Source organism: Nicotiana tabacum, chromosome 6, assembly GCF_000715075.1.
Source record: "Nicotiana tabacum cultivar K326 chromosome 6, ASM71507v2, whole genome shotgun sequence".
NCBI classification, from domain to species: domain Eukaryota; kingdom Viridiplantae; phylum Streptophyta; class Magnoliopsida; order Solanales; family Solanaceae; genus Nicotiana; species Nicotiana tabacum.
In genome coordinates this window covers 207595532-207616321 of record NC_134085.1, presented here as the reverse complement: position 1 = coordinate 207616321, position 20790 = coordinate 207595532, and the positions used below count along the sequence as shown (strand labels likewise).

The following is a 20790-nucleotide window of genomic DNA, read 5'->3' as shown; positions in this document are numbered from 1 at the left end:
AGAATTTAATTAACAAGGCTTCAATTATGGAATTAATTTCTAATTTTCGAAATTAATATCTACCATAATTAATTACGAATTATTCCACTAAAAATTCGTAATTGCACTCCTTATCCAATTTCGAAATTCATCCATTAAATCTTATTTAACTCCCCATATTAAAATTCAGATACTAATCAAGTAAATTAAATTACTGACGATTTAATTTATTGATTATTTCCTTTAGACTTTCGCTTAACTTATTTCATGTGTCGGATACAAAATTCACCGGCCGGGTTTACACATGCAAACTTATAAGCTTTCATAAAGGTATATCATCAATCTCTAAACCGAGACATGGATTCCATCAACTAACTATTACTTCGCCAATGTATATTATTATTATCCAATTTACCAGGCATATTGACCCACGAAAGAATCTCGCCTTTTAATAAATCAAAACAATAATAATATACACAGCTAATAATAATTATATCAAGATTAAGAGTATAAGTACATTTAATATCTAGAGAGTTTATTTTATTAAGTCAGTATAAAATACTTATCTCTACCTGGTCCGTTCAATACATACAAAATGTACTAGCACAAGAAGTTGGAATTAAACCATTCCCATAATCAAGATTAATTATATTTAATCTTGTGCTACAATCATTCCTGATGGTTTGTCCAATTCCATCATTAGATTGTGAACTCAAACTTTATACTTATAAGAACTGATGATTTAATCTTCCGTGTATAAGCTAAACTCTATACACTAAATCATCTACTATATAAGCAAAGGACACAGACTATTATATGATCTATTTAAAACTGAATAAACAATTATTTCATAATAAATACTATATCTAAACCAAACTCATGGTTAATAGTATATATCCCAACAATAAACACAGTCATTAGTTAATTAAAAATAGTTAGAACAGTTAACGAGAAACACTGACCTGCACGTCATGTGTTTACAGCCATCAACCTTCTCCACAAGTGATTTGCAGCTAGGGCAATTGATCCATTTTTTGTTCTCAGCAAGCAGCTTAACTTTTTGATCATCTTCTCTGTCTTTTTCTTCCTTTTGAAACTTGTAACAATCACGGCCAGAGTGCCAAGGGACACGGCACTGCGCACAGAACAGTTTTTGGCACCAAGGACATATGCACTCGTGAAGCATCTTTTTACCATGATCGTAGATGTTCAAAGTTGCTCATTTACTATAGTAATTCTTTCCCATTTCCACTAGCTGACTCCGTCAAGCCCTCCTCCCACCTTGCAATAACATCTACAGGAATGATAGATCAGTTTCAATTACAACAGGGCATTTGTAACCTGGACAAGTTATAGGGAAAATGTTGTCGCGAATCTTGGATTGGACATATAGGCCTATGCAGTGAGAACAGAAAGAATGACGACAGCAGTTTTCGAGTTTGAACATAATTCGATCTGCTCCTTTTATCTTCTGGCAAATCCCACAGAAATCTTGGGATAATTCAGGGGTTTCTTGGTTTGTTGATGACAAATGAGGATGAGAGTTTTCAAAAGAGTTTACAAGAACATGTTGCATCTGCAGTTTGTTTGCATATTCGCGATCTGATATCAGGTAAGGCAGAGACATTATTCGAACTGTCTGATGCGTGCAAAGGATTTATTTTTAGGTATATTGGGAGAACGTCCCGTATTTATACTCAATTATTATAAATACGGACAATGTGACGCAAGCAACTATACGTTAGCAATTAGCTAAGCCATGGTAACTCCTTAAGCTGATAATGACATAAAAGATTATAATACAAAGTATAACAGGGATCAAGAAATGGCGGCCTGAAAAATTATGTGGGATTATTACAGTTAAGGAATCCCCCTTTGAGAATTTGTGAAAGATAACAACCAGCTTTTGAGAAGAAAAAGAACAACGCACTTGAACAGAGGACCCAAAATTTATACAAGTAGGGTTTGAACACTTTTTTTTGTTCTTAAATAATTTAAACAAATGTACCTTCATGTTTTATCAAAATTTAAGAAAGAAACAACCAAAATTCACTTTGAAGATAGGTTAATTTTTGAATTGCAGGTAGAATAATTTTTATTGACTTCAATAAAAAAAATAAAGTGAAATAGAAAAAAAAAATATAAGTAAGAATAATAAATTCATGAGGAACTACGCTCATAACTCTGGCCCATTAGAGATCACAAAACAAAATTTGCAAGCGACACAAGAGGAATTCGATCACAACACCTTCCTTACATTTTGAACCCTCTTTATTACCTCAACAGACAGCGCATTTGATTTCAAGTGGGTTCAAATTTTTATTTCTATATATATTTTCGCTGTTTTAAATATAATTTACCAATATACACAATGTGGTTCAACTAAACTCACTTAACACCGTGTGGGTCCGTCCGTGGAGACCGGACGTTTGGTGCAATAATAGGTCGCAAAAACGAATCTATAAACGTTGGCCAAGCCCAAAAATAAAAGAAATAAAAAAGGAAAATATTGAATGTGGAGCCATTTGCAGCAACTTGTAGATTGTTTGGTTGGGTGAGCGGCAAGTTTCTATCAAAGAATACTGTGGCTTAATCACACCAAACACAGGGGAGTGACTAGGAACAAGAGAGTTAGGAACAGTGAGGAAATCCTACACAAAATCTCACATTACTTTACTTTAATGGTACTATTTTACTCCTTCCGCTATAATTTATATATCATAATTTTTTAACAGTATAAAATTATATATATACTTTTTTATTTTAAAAAAATTAATTTTAAACTATTTCTTTTATTTTTAACTAGATAGTTTATAATCAGACAAATTTATTTGATTTATTTTAGATCATAAATTTTATTTTTACTTAAGTTCCGTGCTAAATAAACACAGCTACATAAACTAGATTGAAGGGAGTATCTTTTATTTTTGTAAATAGAAGCAATGCTCCTACAACTATGTAGTTCTTGCAAAAAACTTGTTTATATATTAATATATCCACTTAACAAAAAAAAACACTTAACCATTAACCAAGGGGAATTCCAGCTTGCCGACTTTGATACATTTTGCCATCTTTTGATATGCTATTTTATTTAGACTCCTACATGTGCCATCAGCTGCCAAGTTAATAATACTGGGCCCACAAGAATTATGGAGTTTATTGACCAGTTTGCATGTACCTTTTTTCTTTTTGGCTATTGATTTAATTCATTAGAAGTTGAACTTCAAAAGTTAAGAGATTTTCAACTTCTGTTAATGGACTATGAAAAAATTATTAACTTTTTGATTCGTTAAGCCTTTTAAATTTATATGCTATATTGCCGTAATTAAACTGTCGTCTCCTTATTTATACTATATGATGGCTAATATTATGAATTCATACAAAAAGTTAATGATAATCATGTGGGTTTAAGTTCCATGAGATTGCATACTTTAACTGTGATTAGGGTCCTCTCTTACAAATTCTGGCAACCAGTCCAAATATAAATAAATAAAAATAATAATAATAATACTTCATTGAAACAATCAACGACTTTTCTATCATTTGCAAACCGTTGTCTAAACAATGGTTCTGGGTGCGTTCTGATGAGTATAGATGGGCAAAACAACCACGAAGCACTTCTGCAGCACTTTTAGCAGATTTTCTCCGTCAGCTTTTAGCTAATTCCGCCTTATCAGTTTGTCCCATCAGCGTGATGAATTTGCTCTCTTTAAGAAAAAGGGACACTATGGGGTATGCAGCACTATAGATGGAATATAGATCAATCCAATTGTCACGATGCGAAATCCCCAACAGCGGATCCGCTTGCTAGGTAAGCCAACATTAGTGCACAACTAATTATTTGTAGACAATTTATTTTTGGGCCACCTGCATTTTAGGTGAGTAACAATTTCCATATTCTAATACTTAAAATTGAGATTTTTTCTTTCCTATACCATATATGAAATCTTATTATAAAAAATGTGCATAGTTTCTAATTTACCCACTCTGTCCATATTTTTTCTACAGTTATTATACCAATCATTAATTACTAATTAATAGTAGCTGAATCTTCTAAAAATTTGGCGTAAATCAGATCAAATCATATCACGGAAATCCTTTATCTTCAATTTATAATCAAATTCTGTTCTTCGATATTCTCACAATCGCTACAAATCAAAATCTCAGTTCGTCGAAATCAGAAGCTCAATTTCAAATTGTAGAAATCAGTTCTGCAAATCTTAGTTTGTCAACTTTTTTCCTCAATCCACTAATCAAAAAAGCGACAAAATATTCAACAAATTCAAGTCAAATTGTAGAAATCAATTCTGCCTGTTCTCTGTTCTTCGTCTTTTTCTCTTAATCCAAAAAATCAAAAAATCGACAAAATATTGAATAATACCTCAGCAACGGCACGCAATCATGTCCAAAATCCCAATCATGCTACATTTAATGGCAATTGGGATAGCTATGGCAGATTTAGAGATTTTCGAGTTGATGGCATTGTGCTTGATGAGGATGCAAGTTATAGTATGTTGATTTCTACAATTGCAAAGCAATTAATGATTGATACTTCGGAAAAAATTGTAGAAATCAAATACATTGTGAATCAAAATTGTCCTCCAATGGAGATTAGGAATAATATGGGGATTAGTGTGTATATGGAGATAAAAAAAGAGAATAAAAACTTAGGATCGTATCCGTTACTCATAAGTGTACGAGATTTCAATATGGAATTGGCTATTACAAATGAGAACACAAGTGCAGGTTTGTTATGTTTCAAATTCTATGGAAGTCTGATTTTACGATAATATCTACAAAATTCCTACATTTATCTACAAATAAACTACAAATCAGTTTTAGGATGTATAAAGCAATATTGTTTTCATGCTTATCAACAAAATTACTACATTTATACTACAATTAAGCTACAATCCATGTTGAAAAGAAATTGACTACAAAATTTTCTATTCATCTACAATTTATCTACAAAGATTCTACAAAATTGTATATGACACTGTTTATCTTTATTTTCATGCAGGTTCGTCTGGAACAATACAGTTACTTGATATGCCAGCCTCTCCTGTCATAGAGGAATATCAAAGTGAAATAATAACTGAAGGTACACAAAGTGTTATCGAAGAAGGACAAGTGTATCAAGACAAGCAAACAATTGCAACTGCAATGAGGCACTATTCTGTCATGCACAAGTTCCAATTCAGAGTTAAAAAATCTAGCCACAGAAGGTATGAAGATATTAATTGTGAAAAGACCTTTATAAACAATATTTTTCTTATGATATGCAGATGAAAAGTAGTTATATTGTATAATGTGTTACGTTATGTTAAAACGGTCATTTTGTTAAATCTACATTGATAACTTGTATTATAAATGTATTTTTTTTGTAGCTACTGGCTCATATGCATTGCAGAAAACTATAATTGGCACTTCAAGGCAACATCAATTAATGATTCTGCAATGTTTAAGATCAAGAGTTTCAACCGACAACACACATGCACCTTAATGGATGATACATTCATACAACGCAAACGTACTGCAGTTGTAGTTGGTAGCATGGTCATGCCAAACTAAGACAATTTACACACCAAATGACATACAAAGTGACATGTTGTCCCAACACGGAGTGAACCTAAGCTACATGCAAGCATGGAGGGCAAAGGAAAAGGCTTTACAGTTATTGAGAGGTCATCCGGCTGACTCCTACAATAAATTACCAAAATATTTTTATATTCTTGAGAAGACATATCCTGGTTCAGTTGTTAAATTGAAGAAGACAACAGATGAATGCTTCTTATATGCATTTGTTGCTCTTTGTACATCAATAAGTGGTTGCGAATATTATAGACCAGTAGTAGTGGTTGATGGGACATTATTAAAGACAACCTACAGGGGGATTATGCTGACAGCAAGCACAATGGATGCAGCAGGTAAAATTGTAGTTATTTTGTAGGCAGTTTATAAATTGTAGATACATTGTAGATATTTTGTATATATAAATTGTAGATATATTGTAGATATTTTGTATATGTATATTGTAGTTTATATGTATTTGTGTTTTCATATGCATTTTCAAATCTGCCAGTTAATTATTTTTTTACTAATAATGTAGGTACAATATTGCCTTTGGCATATGCTGTGGTTGATTCGGAAAACGACGCATCGTGGAAGTGGTTTTTTGAGCAATTCAAGCAAGCATATGGTGAAAGAACTTCAATGTGTGTTGTTTCAGATAGGAATGAGAGTATCCTGAAGGCAACATCAATTGTCTATCCGGGCGTGCCACACTACTCTTGCGTGTGGCATATTTGGACAAATATAAGGGCAAAGTTCAAGAAGGGTCATCTACAATTAAATGAATTGTACTTTGCTACAGCAGGGTCATACACTCTGGATGAATTTAATGAAAGGATGTCGAAGATTGAAGAGATAGACCCGCGTGTTAAATCATACCTCTATGATATTGGCTATTATAGATGGTCAAGAGTACATGCAACGGTGAATAGAACTTGGACTATGACATCAAACATTGCCGAGTCGTTGAATGCTGTAACAAAAGAGGCAAGAGAGCTGTCAATATTTGACCTATTAGAGTATATGAGGACACTTCTTGAACGTTGGACGAAAGAGAAGTTATTGAAGACAAAGGGTACTTTCACATTCCTTGGGTACAAATCCAACAAAGAATTGGAGAAAAATAGTACATTATCTCAGAAACTTAGGGTAAGATCTATTTATTTGGTGCATAAAATTAATTAATTAATATACATTATTTCGAGATTGTAGATAAATTGTAAATAAATTGTAGTTAATTTATAGATTGTAGATAATTTGTAGATATAATTATAGATACATTATAGATAAATTGTAGATAATCTATTTTTATGATTGTAAATATTTTTCTTTCTGTTTGTTATGTAATTGTAGGTGAGGGCTTCAACAGATCATATCCATACTGTGATAGATGGTGTGAAGCGGTACATTGTGTGTCTTGAAAGCAAGAAATGTAGTTGTGGCCAGTTCCAACTTGATGAACTTCCATGTCCGCATGCTTTGGCAGCTCTAAGGCACAGGAATGAAACTTATGAAAACTATTGCTCTCCGTATTACACAAGGGAGAGCCTGCTGCGTACATATGAAATACCAGTAAATCCCCTTCCTGATGAAAGCAAATGGAATATGCCACAACATATATCTGATGAAGTAGTAAATCCACCTACGGGAGAGAAAAAGCAGCCAGGAAGACCTCAAAAGGAAAGATACAAAACATATGACGAACTAAAGTCAAAGAAGTACAAGGTGTCATGTGGCAAATGTGGAGGTGAAGGGCCATAACAAAAGATCTTGCAAGAATGCACCCAAAAAGAAATAAATATCGTGTAGTTAGAATAGTATTTCAAAATAATTGTTAGTGTGTTCAAGTTAACAAAATTTTGTGTGTAATCGTTTAAGTTTTGAAAGATCATAATGTAGTTAACTTCAATTTGTTTCTGTGTTTGTTAACATGTTTTTCTGTATTGTGTCAATCATCTACCTCCATTTTTTACATTCTGTACATAGCAGTTAATATTTATTATCTACAATATAACTACAAGTTAAAAAAATTAATGTAACTTGAACTGACAGTTATATACAGAAAGTAAATACAACTGGAGGTATTCCCTACAAATTATATACATATTCAACTATAAAATTATATACAATCTCAACATTCAGTGTTTCCAGATTGTGGATAATTTGAAGTTTTTTTGTAGATAATTTGTATTCTAACAACATAATAACTATTTTTAAGATAATGAAGAACAAGTGCTGTAAATATTAAACAACTGGAGATAAAACCACCAAGTTATTTTCAAGTGAACTACTAAACTAGATAGAAATTAACAAAACAAAAGGTATGCTACAATAAAAACACAAAAGAATGTTCAGAAAGTTGTGTACTATACTTCTCCTACAAACTAGCATCAACTAAATTACATATACATGACACTACTTCATCTTTCTCTGGACTCTTGTTTTCTCATTCAATGCAGGTGCACCCTTCCTCCTTGCTAGTCTGCTTGTAACTTCACTTTCACTGATTGACCCATCTTCCTGCTTCTTTGTAGCATAGCCCCATAGGAGCGCTCCATAGCGTCTACGATGTTGGTCAATATCAGAAAAGTCTTCTGCGGGAATTGACAAATCTCCAAGGCTAACATACTCCGCAAATGCATCAACAAATACACCACAATCGCTGCAGAAACACAATTTTTTTAAATATTTACTAAATAATTAGAAATAAAAAAAGAATTAAATGTATAGAAAGAAAGAATAGATCCTTTACGGTGACCCTTCTTTTTGTTGTGGAATCTTTGCAACCATCCACCGAATGTTAAGAGGGTCGGTAACAGGTTTCTCGATGTATGCCTTTGTATTCATAAAGTTAATGTCCTTATGCTTTCCATAGAAACCAGTGCATGACAAATACAAAGGGATGATAACAGAAAATTTTTCGACACATGATTTAACAATATAATGGTTGTGTGAAGAGACCATGGAATCATATGCATAAAGTTACGTGTCTGCAATGTCGAAAACGACCAACACCCAATGGAATTTTTCTTTAATATTGACGGGCATGATGACATAGTCAAATTCATCCCATGCAATATTGGCAAGTAGTCTATACCCCAAAATATATTCTGCGACAACATCTTGGGGTTTAACAATCGAATACTTCTCTTGTGGAGGTGAATTTATGAACTTTTCATAAATTTGTTCTATCTTGGTCTTGAACACACAATTCGTTGTGGTAAACCTGGTTTTGTTATTGGGGCCATACTTGCCTATTTTCCTCAAGTAATACATTATTACATTAATGTGTTGCACCCAAAAATAGTTGGCATATAAACAGCAACTCAACTTCAAATAATCTACATGAAACCTATATTATAACTACAATTAACTACAAAAACAGAAACAAAAAATATCTACAATGATGTCTAAAAACAGCTCTACAATTTAAACAAATTTACCTACAATTTACCTAGAGTAAGTGTATAATTTACCTACAGTTAAGTACCTAATCTAAAAATAACTATAATTTACCTACAGTTATTGGGCAAACACGTAACACAGCATCTACAATCATGTCTACATTATATCTACATTTTAGACTACAATTAATCTTGTAATGTTCTACATAAACTACAAAATAACTACAATTACACTACAAACAGTAAATACTGCAATAAAACTATTCTGTCCACAAAATACATATAGAATTTATACTATATATAATCTTCAAATATGATACATAACATGAAACCTAAATATTAATTACACTACATACAAGAAAGACAACATTTACAATCATGTCTACATCATATCTACACTTTATACTATAAGTCATCTTCATATATTATCTACAAAACAGAAGACAAAATAACTACAAATCATATCTTGGGAATAGACTCCTTAATACTTACCGAGTCATTGGGGACTTGTCCGGGGTAAGCCAGCGAAAAGAACCATTCCTTCTTATCAACCTTTTCCACTCCAAGGTCTAACCAAAGTTTAATTTGGTTATCCTTTATGGAAAACGGAGCCTTCCTCCTGTAACAACAAATAAATGAAAAAAAATAAATTGTAGATTGAATTAGATATGTAAAAGATAAATGCTGAAATGAAAGTGTCAAATTATGCATTCATACCTCTTTGAACCTTTATCGCTAGACTGGTATAACCACTTGTTGAAGTTTTCTAAAACATTCGGATCTACATTTTCACCAATAACAGTAGTAAAAGGGTGCTTGAGGTAGAAAATTTTAGGTCCAATCGAGCTGCTGCCCCCAGAACTGTATAGAGGAATAAATGGTGATCGGGTATGCTTTCCCGGATGCCTTGTTCTCCCCGGATGCATAGGTGTTGCATGATCTTGTATGGGATCGCCAAACATAACCAACTGGGATAATTTGTCGGGAAACTCAAAATCATCTAGTGTGACCCCATTCTTCTCAACTCCTGGTCCTTCTGAATCACCTAGATCCACATACTGTGCATCTGCACCTTCATTGTCATGTTCCTTAATGACCTGTTCTGACTGAGCTGCTACTATCACTCCGTGAATTTGGGACTGTGCATTGATATCTTCCGTAACTATAACATAATTCATATCAATTTTAACAAGAATGTTAAAATTTATAAATAGCAAGAAAATATCTCTGAGTGACAGTATGATACCCGCTTTGTCTTCATCAGCTGCAACTTGAAAATGTGTATATAAATCACCATGTGCTGAAAGATTTTCTTGACCAACTACCTTCAACATGTTCTGTTTTATAATTAAAAATGGTAAATAATACTGGATAATGGTGGCTTGAAAGGTGTAGCATATGTGTAGCAAAATTGTAGATATTTTGTGGATAAGTGTAGATATGTTAATTATACACTAACACAAATTGTAGATATTTTGTAGGTATTTTGTAGATGCCTGTTTTGCTGGTGCTTTCCTGCACTTGTTACCCAATATTGAACTGAAAATGCTGATTGTTCAAGCCTTTTTGTTGATCATTGTTTTTTGTTGAACTGCCAGCAAACTGAATGTTTTATGTTAGTTTGTATATATTTTTTCATTGTCTAAATTGTTTTGCTATAAAAATAAAAGTCAGATCTTACCTTTGCATCATCTTGCACATTTCTAATGTTTATCATTTGAAAAACAGACTGCACAGAATCATTTATAAACACTCGAAGGCTATCAAGTTCTACAAAGACAGCTTTCCTAAAATCTTCAAGCTTTCTATCAACCTACAAGTTACAATATAGTAAGTTGTTAACTTCATAATATGACCTAAAATACAATACAAAAACATATGCAATTATATAAAGATATATATCAGAATTTACAAATTTGTAGATATTTGGTAGACAGTTTATGAAATGTAGATAAATAGTAGATAAAATGTAGATATATTGTAGTTTATATGTATTACCTGCTCAATTTCTTTTTCTAATTTACTGATCTTCTCAAAAATAGACTCCTTGTCCTCTTCTCCATCTGTATGTTTGGGTTCCAACATAGGAGGATCAGCATTGGGAACCTCAGATGTTTGTTCACCTTCTTGAACTTTGTACTCAATTTGTCAGGCAAAATCAGCACTGCAATCTCTTCTCCAGATTCAGCTATGTTGGTAAACTGAATGAGGAAAAATAAATTAGTTTGATCAAGGCAGAAAATGTAGAATACTTATAGATATGTTGAAGGTAAATGTATAATCGTAATAAAAGAAACTATACCTTTATCCACTCAGGCTTTATCATCTTCTCTTCAAAGGCAGCTAACCAAATCTTCCCCTTAGTAGTTGACCATCTTAGTATGCGAGGTATTGAGTTAGAACACCTTGTAGCTAGATCAGTGCTGACAGTAGAGAAACACTTATAAAGCCATACTTGCAATGCTAGTGAGGATCCCCGTATGAGATAAGAATGTACATACGGATTTAGTCTTTGCCTAACAGATTCCATCATCTGGGTGAATGATTTAATACCCCATGGGTATGACTCATACTGCCCAGATTCTACCAAATAGAACCTAAAGTGATCTACAAAAGAATCATGATCTTTGTCTGAATGACAAATGAAAAATTCTAAAAGATAAAGGATGCACAACTTCACCACATCCTCATCGTTTACCCAGGATCTAGTGGTTACTATCTGTTTCAAATAAGACTTCTCCACTCCTAATTTGTTAGGAAAATAACTGCTCATTATTTTGCTAATATAAGTGGGAGTATAACCAAAATCAGTAACATGGGTAACAATCTTAGACCAGTAATTAATGCAAACTTACGCAATCCAAAATTTAATGTTTCACCTTTTGACTGTACAGAAAAATATGTTTCATTGGATTTGGTCAATTCATACTTCATCAGAAGATGAATGACTTGGTTTTGCATGCATATGGTGGGAAGAGACAGTAAGTATCCAAAACATGTCTTTTTGAAAAGATTCAAACCATTTGAGGATACAAGCTCTTTAATGTGGCTAGGAATGCTAGGATTACACAAAGTGTGGAATCTAAGCATCCCATAATCAACATTATGTGGGGCAAAAAACTGTCCATTCTGCACAAATAATAAATTAATTCACATTAATAAAATGCATAAAAAGGATAAATTCATCTATATTTTATCTACAACATAAGTACAAATGATTACATAATATCTACAATTTAAAGCATTTTCTACAAAAAGGCAGCAACAAAAGATAACTACAATTCTGCTTCAAATATTACAAGTTACCTACCAGTATAATTACAAAAAAACTACACAATATCTAAAACTATAAAAGCAGAACATTACAACTACAAATAATCTTCAAAATTAAGACAATTAATCTACACTTGTCTAAAACACGTAGAACACAGATTTAACAACATAACTACAAATGATTACATAATATATACAATTTAAAGTATTTTCTACAAAAAGGCAGCAACGAAAGATAACTACAATTCTGCTTCAAATAGTACATGTTACCTAACAGTATAACTACAAAAAAACTACAAAATATCAAAAACTATAAAGGCAAACATCACAACTACAATTAATTTTCAAAATTAAGACAATTAATCTACACTTGTCTAAAACACGTAGAACACAGATTTTACCATCCTAAACCAAACAAAAAAATTAGAAACGAAACTAATAAATGTTTACCTTCGCCAATGATTGGTTCCGAACAATTTTAGGGTGTTTTTTTTAATGTTTCTTCATTTTTAGATTTTTCGAACCAGGAGACGCCTTTGCTTTCTTTCCTGTTTGAAGATTAGGGACCTCTTCTACAAAGTCGTCGTCTATAGAAATCTCTTTTCCTTTTCGTTTGACTTGTTTGACTGGTGTAGAAGTTTCTCCAGCATCTACATCGTGTTTTTGTTTGGTTCTCATCTCGGCTCTGATTTGTCGCGGATAGGAACTATGAGTAGTCTTTGCAGTTGCATGTGGAGATTTGCCTTGCTCTTTGGGTGATTTTGGGGATAAAACACTCAAATCAAAGGAGGGTATATCAGCTATTGCTGATTTTTTAGGACTCTTTTTCGAAGCTTTGTTGTTCTTCATTGATGAACTTCAACTGGAGTAAAATGGGGAACCAATTTGTTTGAAGGGTTTCTTCAATTTTCTGTGATTTTAGAGGGAGATTGGGTGGTTTTAGAAGATGGAAAATGGTAAAAAGAACGTGGGTATGGGTAAAAAGAATGTGGGTACGGGGCAGAGGGTTTAGGAGAGAGAAAGTAAGGGATGAGTGGAGATACTGGAATTAAACGGAAATCCTTTAATTAAGGAGTAAAAAACATCTCATTAATTATACCCTTAATTAATTATGGTATAGAAATGGTAATTTGCAATACTAAGTGTAATTAAGTCAAACCTTAAACAATGAGGGTAAAAAGGTTTCCTATGTGGCATAGGAATGTAAAAATTCCTTAAAATTAGGGGTGTTAAATAGGCGAGTTAGGCCAATTTTGAGCGGATTAAAATAGTTTGGGTCAGTAAATTGGCCGGGTTATTGACCTGCAAAAGTCACTTGGGCTGAGATGAGCTAAGTCGAGATGAGATAAAGTTTGGATCATGACCCAACTCTTACCAAACTTTAATTAATATATGTTCTTTTCTTATAATTTGTATAATTACTAAATAAGATATTTTTTTCTTTTGTCATGATCATATATAACATATCAAGTAAAAAATAATTATTTCTAAGATACTTTGGCAAAGTTACCCAAGGATCAATTTGGGCTAAAAATTAACTCAACTTTAAATGACTTGAGATGAATTGAGTCAAAATTGGCTGAATTCAATAAATGAGCATGTCAATAACCAGTCCAACCTTGAGCAGGTTAGGTGAGTCATTTAGGCTCAGGTTAAATTCCACGGCCCTTCTTAAAAGTTGGTGTAAGATATTATTACTTACTCAACTATGCTTACCATCATTAGCTAAAATATATTTGACTTTTCAAAATCTCTCCTTTTTTTCCCCATAAAAGTAAAATGGCAAATAACTCCATTAGTCCACGGGCGGAGCTAGCATATATTTACGTGTTCGCCGACCGAGTAGTTTTAATATCTTGTATTTTGTGACAACACTAGATGACTGGCGCCCGCACTATGCACGGGCCTGGCAGACTACTCATTTGTTGCTAAAAGTGGATAAAGTTTGTATAAAAAATTCTAGACGTGTTGTGATTCCTAGTAATAATAATAGTACAACATATACAAAGGTAGGATGAATTTGTATTTGATTCCGAGCAATTCGGTATTGTAAAGTTGCCATTGCTCTTCCAATGGATGACTGAGAATGAAATATTACATAATACTATGATTTGGTAATAGAATACATCTCCATCAACTACTCTCTGCATATTGGCTCAAAGAATGAAACAGATGGTACTTGAAATGTTTCTCATATCAAAATGAATTCTATGCTTTATACTTAGACAATATTCTGCCCCTCCCCCTCCCCATATATGAAGGTGAAATTATAGCTTTGTATATATACCAACTTTCTGGTCTTCTCAATTGGTCTTTTGTGATCTGGCCATGCTATGCAATCCCTATCATGTATTCAAACTTGGGTTGACTATGTTTTGTAAAGCCCACATTAGCTTTCTTTCACCAGCTACATTTAAAAAATGGAGAATAACATTAACAAAAAATAAAATTAAAAAATAGTGAAGAAATAAAGAAGAGTTGGATCACCAATAGCGTAGATTTCCTAGTTTATCTATGCAAAGCCCTTGGCTTCTTCGACATGACCATTTAAATAAAAGTTCTCACGGTCCATACAGACTGTTCGTTAAATTAACACTTATGAAATATAATCTATAGTCAACGTAAACCATCCAGAAGATTTAATTATCTTTAAATATTACTTAAAGAAGATACTTGAAGAAAGCAACATATATTCAATTATACCTGAAGAAATAATTTGCGATGAAATCAGACCAAGAAACACAAACTGGTGGTGAGGTCTATAAATCAAGCAAGTCGTAGTTTGGAAGAACAAACACAAAATTTTTCTTTCTTTGTTAATTAAACTTCCACCATACTTTCCTAATGTTGTGAATCATATTATTTAGACTTTGTTAAATGAATAAATAAAAAATTCTGGCAACAAAAATGCATCATATCCTGGCTACCAAAGACCACTGATTTGTCACGACCTAAGTTCGCTCTCCGTGAACTGTCGTGACAACACCTAGTCTCTATGACTAGGTAAGCCTAACAATTTCGGAAAAAGAAACAAAATGCGGAAATAAAACTAATAAAAACTGAAGATAAACAATATAGAAGCGTTTAAGATGTCGTTCAGCATATACTAATACAAGATCTCAAAATCTGAACAACTTCCCAAAACCCGAAATCTCATGAAACCACAAGCTAAGGATACTACATAGTGCTCTAACTCTAGAATGTCTAAAATAAAGTAAATGCAGAAGGGCTGTAACTACAAGAGAGAATGGAGAGGGACTCCTCTGGGATCTACCGGAATTCCGATCCGTAGTCCCCAAATGTAAATACCCAATACTGGGGGAATCTACCGGGTGCAATCCCCTAGTTCCATATAATTGTATAGGGGGATCTACCGGAATATCAATCTGTAGTCCCAAATAAACAGGCAAGGGGGATCTACCGGAAAATTACCCGTAGCCCCCAAATAAACACACAGCAACAACACAAATAATATCCCATTCAATCCAATTTCATGCCAAAGTAAACAAATAATTCTAACCTAGCATGCTGCACAGAATTCAGATAAAGCAGTTTGAGCAAGTACATCAATTAAGTCACCTAGACATGCTTTCCTAAGCTAACATTAAGCTTAAATTGCAAGTAGTATAAGCAGGTAAGAAAACACAATTATAGTTACTTAAGGAAAAATAGGATTTTTAACAATTAGCACATGTACGCACTCGTCACCTCACGTACAAGGCAGTTCATATATCAACAATACCAAATCCTAAGGGGAGTTCCCCCACACAAGGTTAGGCAAGCCACTTACCTCGAACCGACTTAAAAATCAACCCGAAACCACACTCTTGCATAATGTAAATATAACTTTAAGTAACTAATTTCACTAATTAATTCGAAGCTAACACGCGATATTAAGAAAATTGCCCAAAAAGTCCCACAGGCCCACATCTCAGAATCGGGTAAAAGTTACGGATAATGAACCTCCATTCACTCACGAGTCTAACCATATGAAAATTATCCAAATCCGATGTCAAATCCCCAATCAAAACTCAAAAATTATGTCTAAGAACTTTTTCAAATTTCCCCCCAATTGCTCACCCCAAATCCAAAATTAGATGATGAATTCACGTTTAGATTAATGGGTTATAAGCAAAAAGGAGTTAAGAATTATTACCCACAAACTCCCTCCGAAAATCTCTCCAAAATTCGTCTCCTACTGTGCTCCCAATTCAATTTTGTGATATGAACTCAAAACCCTCGATTTTGAACTTTATGTTCTGCCCAGACGCGACCTTAATCATGATCGCGGAAACTTCCATGCGATCGCGAAGAGCAACTTTGCTGGCCCCCAAATGTTGCACTGCTCAGCTCTACGCGTTCGCGGTTGACCTCACGCAATCGCAAAGAAAAAAATCTTCCACTCCTCAGCTGTTTCACTTCTTCCTCTTCGCGAACGCGGTGTAGCCCACGCGTTCGTGATTCAACTCCTGCCAATACTACGCGTTCGCACTCCCTTTCCCGCGATCGCGTAGAACAAAATCCCCTATGCCTAATCTAAGCCTTAGTGATTGTGAGCCTCCTCACGTGATCGTGATGAAGAACAGTCTGCAACAAAAACCAGCAAAAATCTTATCCTTCTCCAAGTCCAAAAATGGTCCGTTGAGCATCTGAAACACACCCGAGGCCCCCCGGGACCTCAACTAAATATGAAAACCAATTATAAAACATCATTCAAACTTGTTCCAACCTTCGAAACGCTCAAAACAACATTAAAACACCAATTTAACATTGGATTCAAGCCTAAGAACTCCAAAAACTCTCAAATTACGCTTCCGATCAAAAAGTCTATCAAACCTCGTCCGAATGACTTGTAATTTTGCAAGAACATCACATTCAACACTATGGAGATACTCCAACTTCTAGAATTTCATTCCGACCCATCAAAATCTCACTATCGAACCAGAAACTTCAAAAATTCAACTTTCGGCATTCCAAGCCTAAATAAGCTATGGACCTCCAAAACACAATCCGAACACGCCCCTAAGCCCAAAATCATCCAACAGAGCTAACGGAACCAACAGAATTCTATTCCAAGGCCGTCTTCACACTTCTCCGACTACAGTCTAAATTCTAAAGCTTAAGCTCTTTTTTAGGGACTAATAGCCCGTTTGGCCAAGCTGCAAAAATCAGCTTATTTTAAGAAGTGCTTTTCTCAAAAGTACTTTTGGTGAGAAGAAATTTGTGTTTGACTAATTAGTTTGAAAAGCACTTCTAAGCAGCAATTAGTGTTTGGCCAAGCTTTAAAAAATTGCTTCTAAGTGTATTTTTCTCAAAAGTACTTCTCAAAAAAGTGCTTTTGGAGAGAAGCTACTCTTTTCTACTTCTCCAAAACTACTTCTGCTTCTCCTCAAAAGCACTTTTTTTCTTCCAGAAGCTTGACCAAACACCTTAATTTTTGGCCAAAAGTACTTTTGACCAAAAATAAGCTTGGCCAAACAGGCTATAAGTGTCCCAAAATACTCCGAAACTCAAAACCAAACACCCGGCAAATCAAAATAGTAGAAAAAACACGGGGAAATAGTTAATAGGGGATCAAAGCATTAATTCTTAAAATGACCGGTCAGGTCGTTACATCCTCTTACACTTAAACATTCGTTCGTCCTCAAAAGAGCATAGAGACATACCTGAAATAGTGAAAAGATGAGGGTAACGACTGTGCATATCCTGCTCAGTCTCCCAGGTCGCCTTCTCGACCGACTGACCCCTCCACTGAACCTTCACTGATGCAATGTTCTTTGACCTCAACTTTCGAACCTACTTGTCCAATATTGCCACTAGATCCTCAACATAAGATAAATCCTTGTCCAACTGAACTGAACTGAAATCCAACACGTGTGACGGATCACTATGATACTTCCGGAGCATCAAAACATGAAATATCGGATAAACTCCTGCCAAGCTGGGAGGTAAGGCAAGCTCATAAGAAACCTCCCCAACACGCCGCAATATCTCAGAGGGACCAATAAATCTCGAACTCAATTTCTCTTTCTTCCCAAATCTCATAACGCCTTTCATAGGCGAAACCTAAAGCAAAACCTGCTCTCCAACCATATAGGAAACATCAAGAACCTTCCGGTCCGCATAACTCTTCTGTCTGAACTGGGCTGTATGGAGTCTATACTGAATCACCTTAACCTTCTCCAAAGCATCCTGAACCAAGTTTGTGCCCAATAATCTAGCCTCACTCGACTCAAACCAACCCACCTGGGATCTACACCGCCTAACATATAAATCCTCGTACGATGTCATTTGAATGCTGGACTGATAGTTGTTGTTGTAGGCAAACTCCGACAGTGGAAAGAACTGATCCCAAGAACCTCCAAAATCTATCACACATGCACGGAGCATATCCTTAAGAATCTGAATAGTGTGCTCAGACTGTTCATTCGTCTGGGGTGTAATGCTGTACTCAACTCCACCCGAGTACCCAACTCCTATTGTACGACCTGCTAGAACCGTGATGTGAACTGAGTACCTCTATTTGAAATGATGGAAACTAGAATACCATGTAGACGAACAATCTCCCAGATATATATCTCCGCCAACCGCTCCAAAGGATAGGTAGTACACATAGGAATGAAATGCGCGGACTTGGTCAGCCGATCCACAATCACCCAAATGGCATCAAACTTCCTCAAAGTCCGTAGGAGTCCAACTACTAAGTCCATAGTGATCCGCTCCCACTTCCACTCCAGAATCTTTGTCTGCTGAAGCAACCCACCAGGTCTCTAGTGCTCATACTTCACCTGCTGAAAATTGAGGCACCGAGCTACAAACCCAACTATATCTTTCTTTATCCGCCTCCACCAATAGTGCTGCCTCAAATCCTGGTACATCTTCGTGGCGCCCGGATTAATGGAATACCGCGAGCTATAGGCCTCCTCTAGAATCAATTCCCGAAGCCCATCAACATTGGGTACACATACCTGACCCTGCATCCTCAATACCCCATCATCACCAATAGTCACATCTCTGGAATCATCGTGCAGAACCTTGTCCTTGAGGACAAGCAAATGAGGGTCATCAAACTGACGCTCTCTGACAATCGAATAAGGAAGACCGAGAGACCACACAAGCTAAAACCCGACTGGGCTCCGAAAGATCCAATCTCACAAACTGGCTGGCTAAGGCCTGAACATCCATCGCCATGGGCCTCTCTGCTGCTAGTAAATAATCCAATCTCCCCAAACTCTCCGCCCGGCGACTCAAAGCATCGGCCACCACATTGTCCTTGCCCGAGTGATACAAAATAGTGATATCATAGTCCTTCAGCAGCTCTAATCACCTCATCTGACACAAATTAAGGTCCTTCTACTTGAACAGATAATGACGCCAGATCTTCAAGTCGTGAACAATAGCAGCTAACTCGAGATCATGGACAAGATAATTCTTCTCATGTACCTTTAACTGTCAGGACGCGTAGGCAATCACCCTACTGTCCTGCATCAATACCTCTTCAAGGCCAATCATCGAGGCATCACAATGGACAGTATAAAACCCCAAACCTTCAGGCAATATAAAAATTGGGGTTGTAGTCAAAGCTGTCTTGAGTTTTTGAAAGATCGCCTCAAACTCTTCCATCCGCTGGAATGGAGCACCCTCCTGAGTCAGCCTGGCCATATGTGCTGCAATAGATGAAAAACCCTCAACAAATCGACGGTAATAACGCGCCAAGCCAAGAAAACTATGGATCTCTGTAGCTGAGGATGGTTTGTGCCAACTCTGCACTACTTCCACTTTTTTTGGATCCACCTGAATACCCTCACTCGATACCACATGGCCTAAAAATGCCCCGAAATCCAATCAAAACTCACATTTCGAGAACTTTGCATATAACTTCTTTTCCCTCAAAGTCTGAAGCACTGTCCTCGGGTGTTGCTCATAATCTTCCCGACTTCGGGAGTATACCAGAATATCATCAATAAAGACAATGACTAATGAGTCAAGATATGGTTGGAACACACTGTGCATCAAATGCATGAAGGTTGTTGGGGCATTGGTCAGCCCAAATGATATAACAAGGAACTCGTAATGACCATACTGAGTCCTAAAAATTCTTCGGAATATCTGGCTCCCGAATTTTCAACTGATGGTAACCTAAACACAAGTCAATCTTAGAAAACACTCATGCACCCTGTAGCTGGTTAAACAAATCATCAATATGGGGCAATGGATAATGGTTCTTTACTGTAATTTTGTTCAACTGGCAATAATCATTGCACATACGCATAGAACCATCCTTTTTCTTTACAAACAAAATAGGAGCACCCCAAGGTGATACACTGGCCGAATAAAACCCTTATCAAGCAATCCTTATAACTGATCCTTTAACTCCTTCAACTCAAGAGGGGCTATACGATACGGAGGAATAGAAATGGGCTGAGTGCCCGACAACAGGTCAATGCCAAAATCAATATCTCTATCGGGTGGCATGCCCGGAAGATTAGCTCGAAACACATCAGAAAATCCCGTACTACTGGTACTGAATCAACTGTAGGGGTATCAATAATGACATGTCTCA

General features: G+C 35.3%; 1 protein-coding gene and 1 pseudogene across 1 annotated transcript; one reads left to right on the top strand and one right to left on the bottom strand.

Moving 5' to 3' along the window:
- Positions 1 to 786: 786 nt before the first annotated feature.
- LOC142182328 (uncharacterized) lies at positions 787 to 1689 on the bottom strand (annotated as a pseudogene).
- A 3928-nt stretch (positions 1690 to 5617) lies between these two features.
- On the top strand, positions 5618 to 7311 carry LOC107781301 (uncharacterized). The gene is made up of 3 exons (XM_016601989.2): positions 5618 to 5906; positions 6089 to 6699; positions 6904 to 7311. Exons 1-3 carry the CDS (start codon positions 5618 to 5620, stop codon positions 7309 to 7311), a joined length of 1308 nt encoding a protein of 435 aa, XP_016457475.2.
- Positions 7312 to 20790: the final 13479 nt, after the last annotated feature.

What these genes read in the sequence shown, in the direction of transcription:
- LOC107781301 (XM_016601989.2), top strand. Translation starts at nt 5,618, where the DNA reads ATGCAAGCATGGAGGGCAAAGGAAAAGGCTTTACAGTTATTGAGAGGT. An exon ending in AAGCACAATGGATGCAGCAG is followed by an intron (nt 5,907 to 6,088) that starts GTAAAATTGTAG and finishes CTAATAATGTAG; the next exon opens with GTACAATATTGCCTTTGGCA. An exon ending in CATTATCTCAGAAACTTAGG is followed by an intron (nt 6,700 to 6,903) that starts GTAAGATCTATT and finishes ATGTAATTGTAG; the next exon opens with GTGAGGGCTTCAACAGATCA.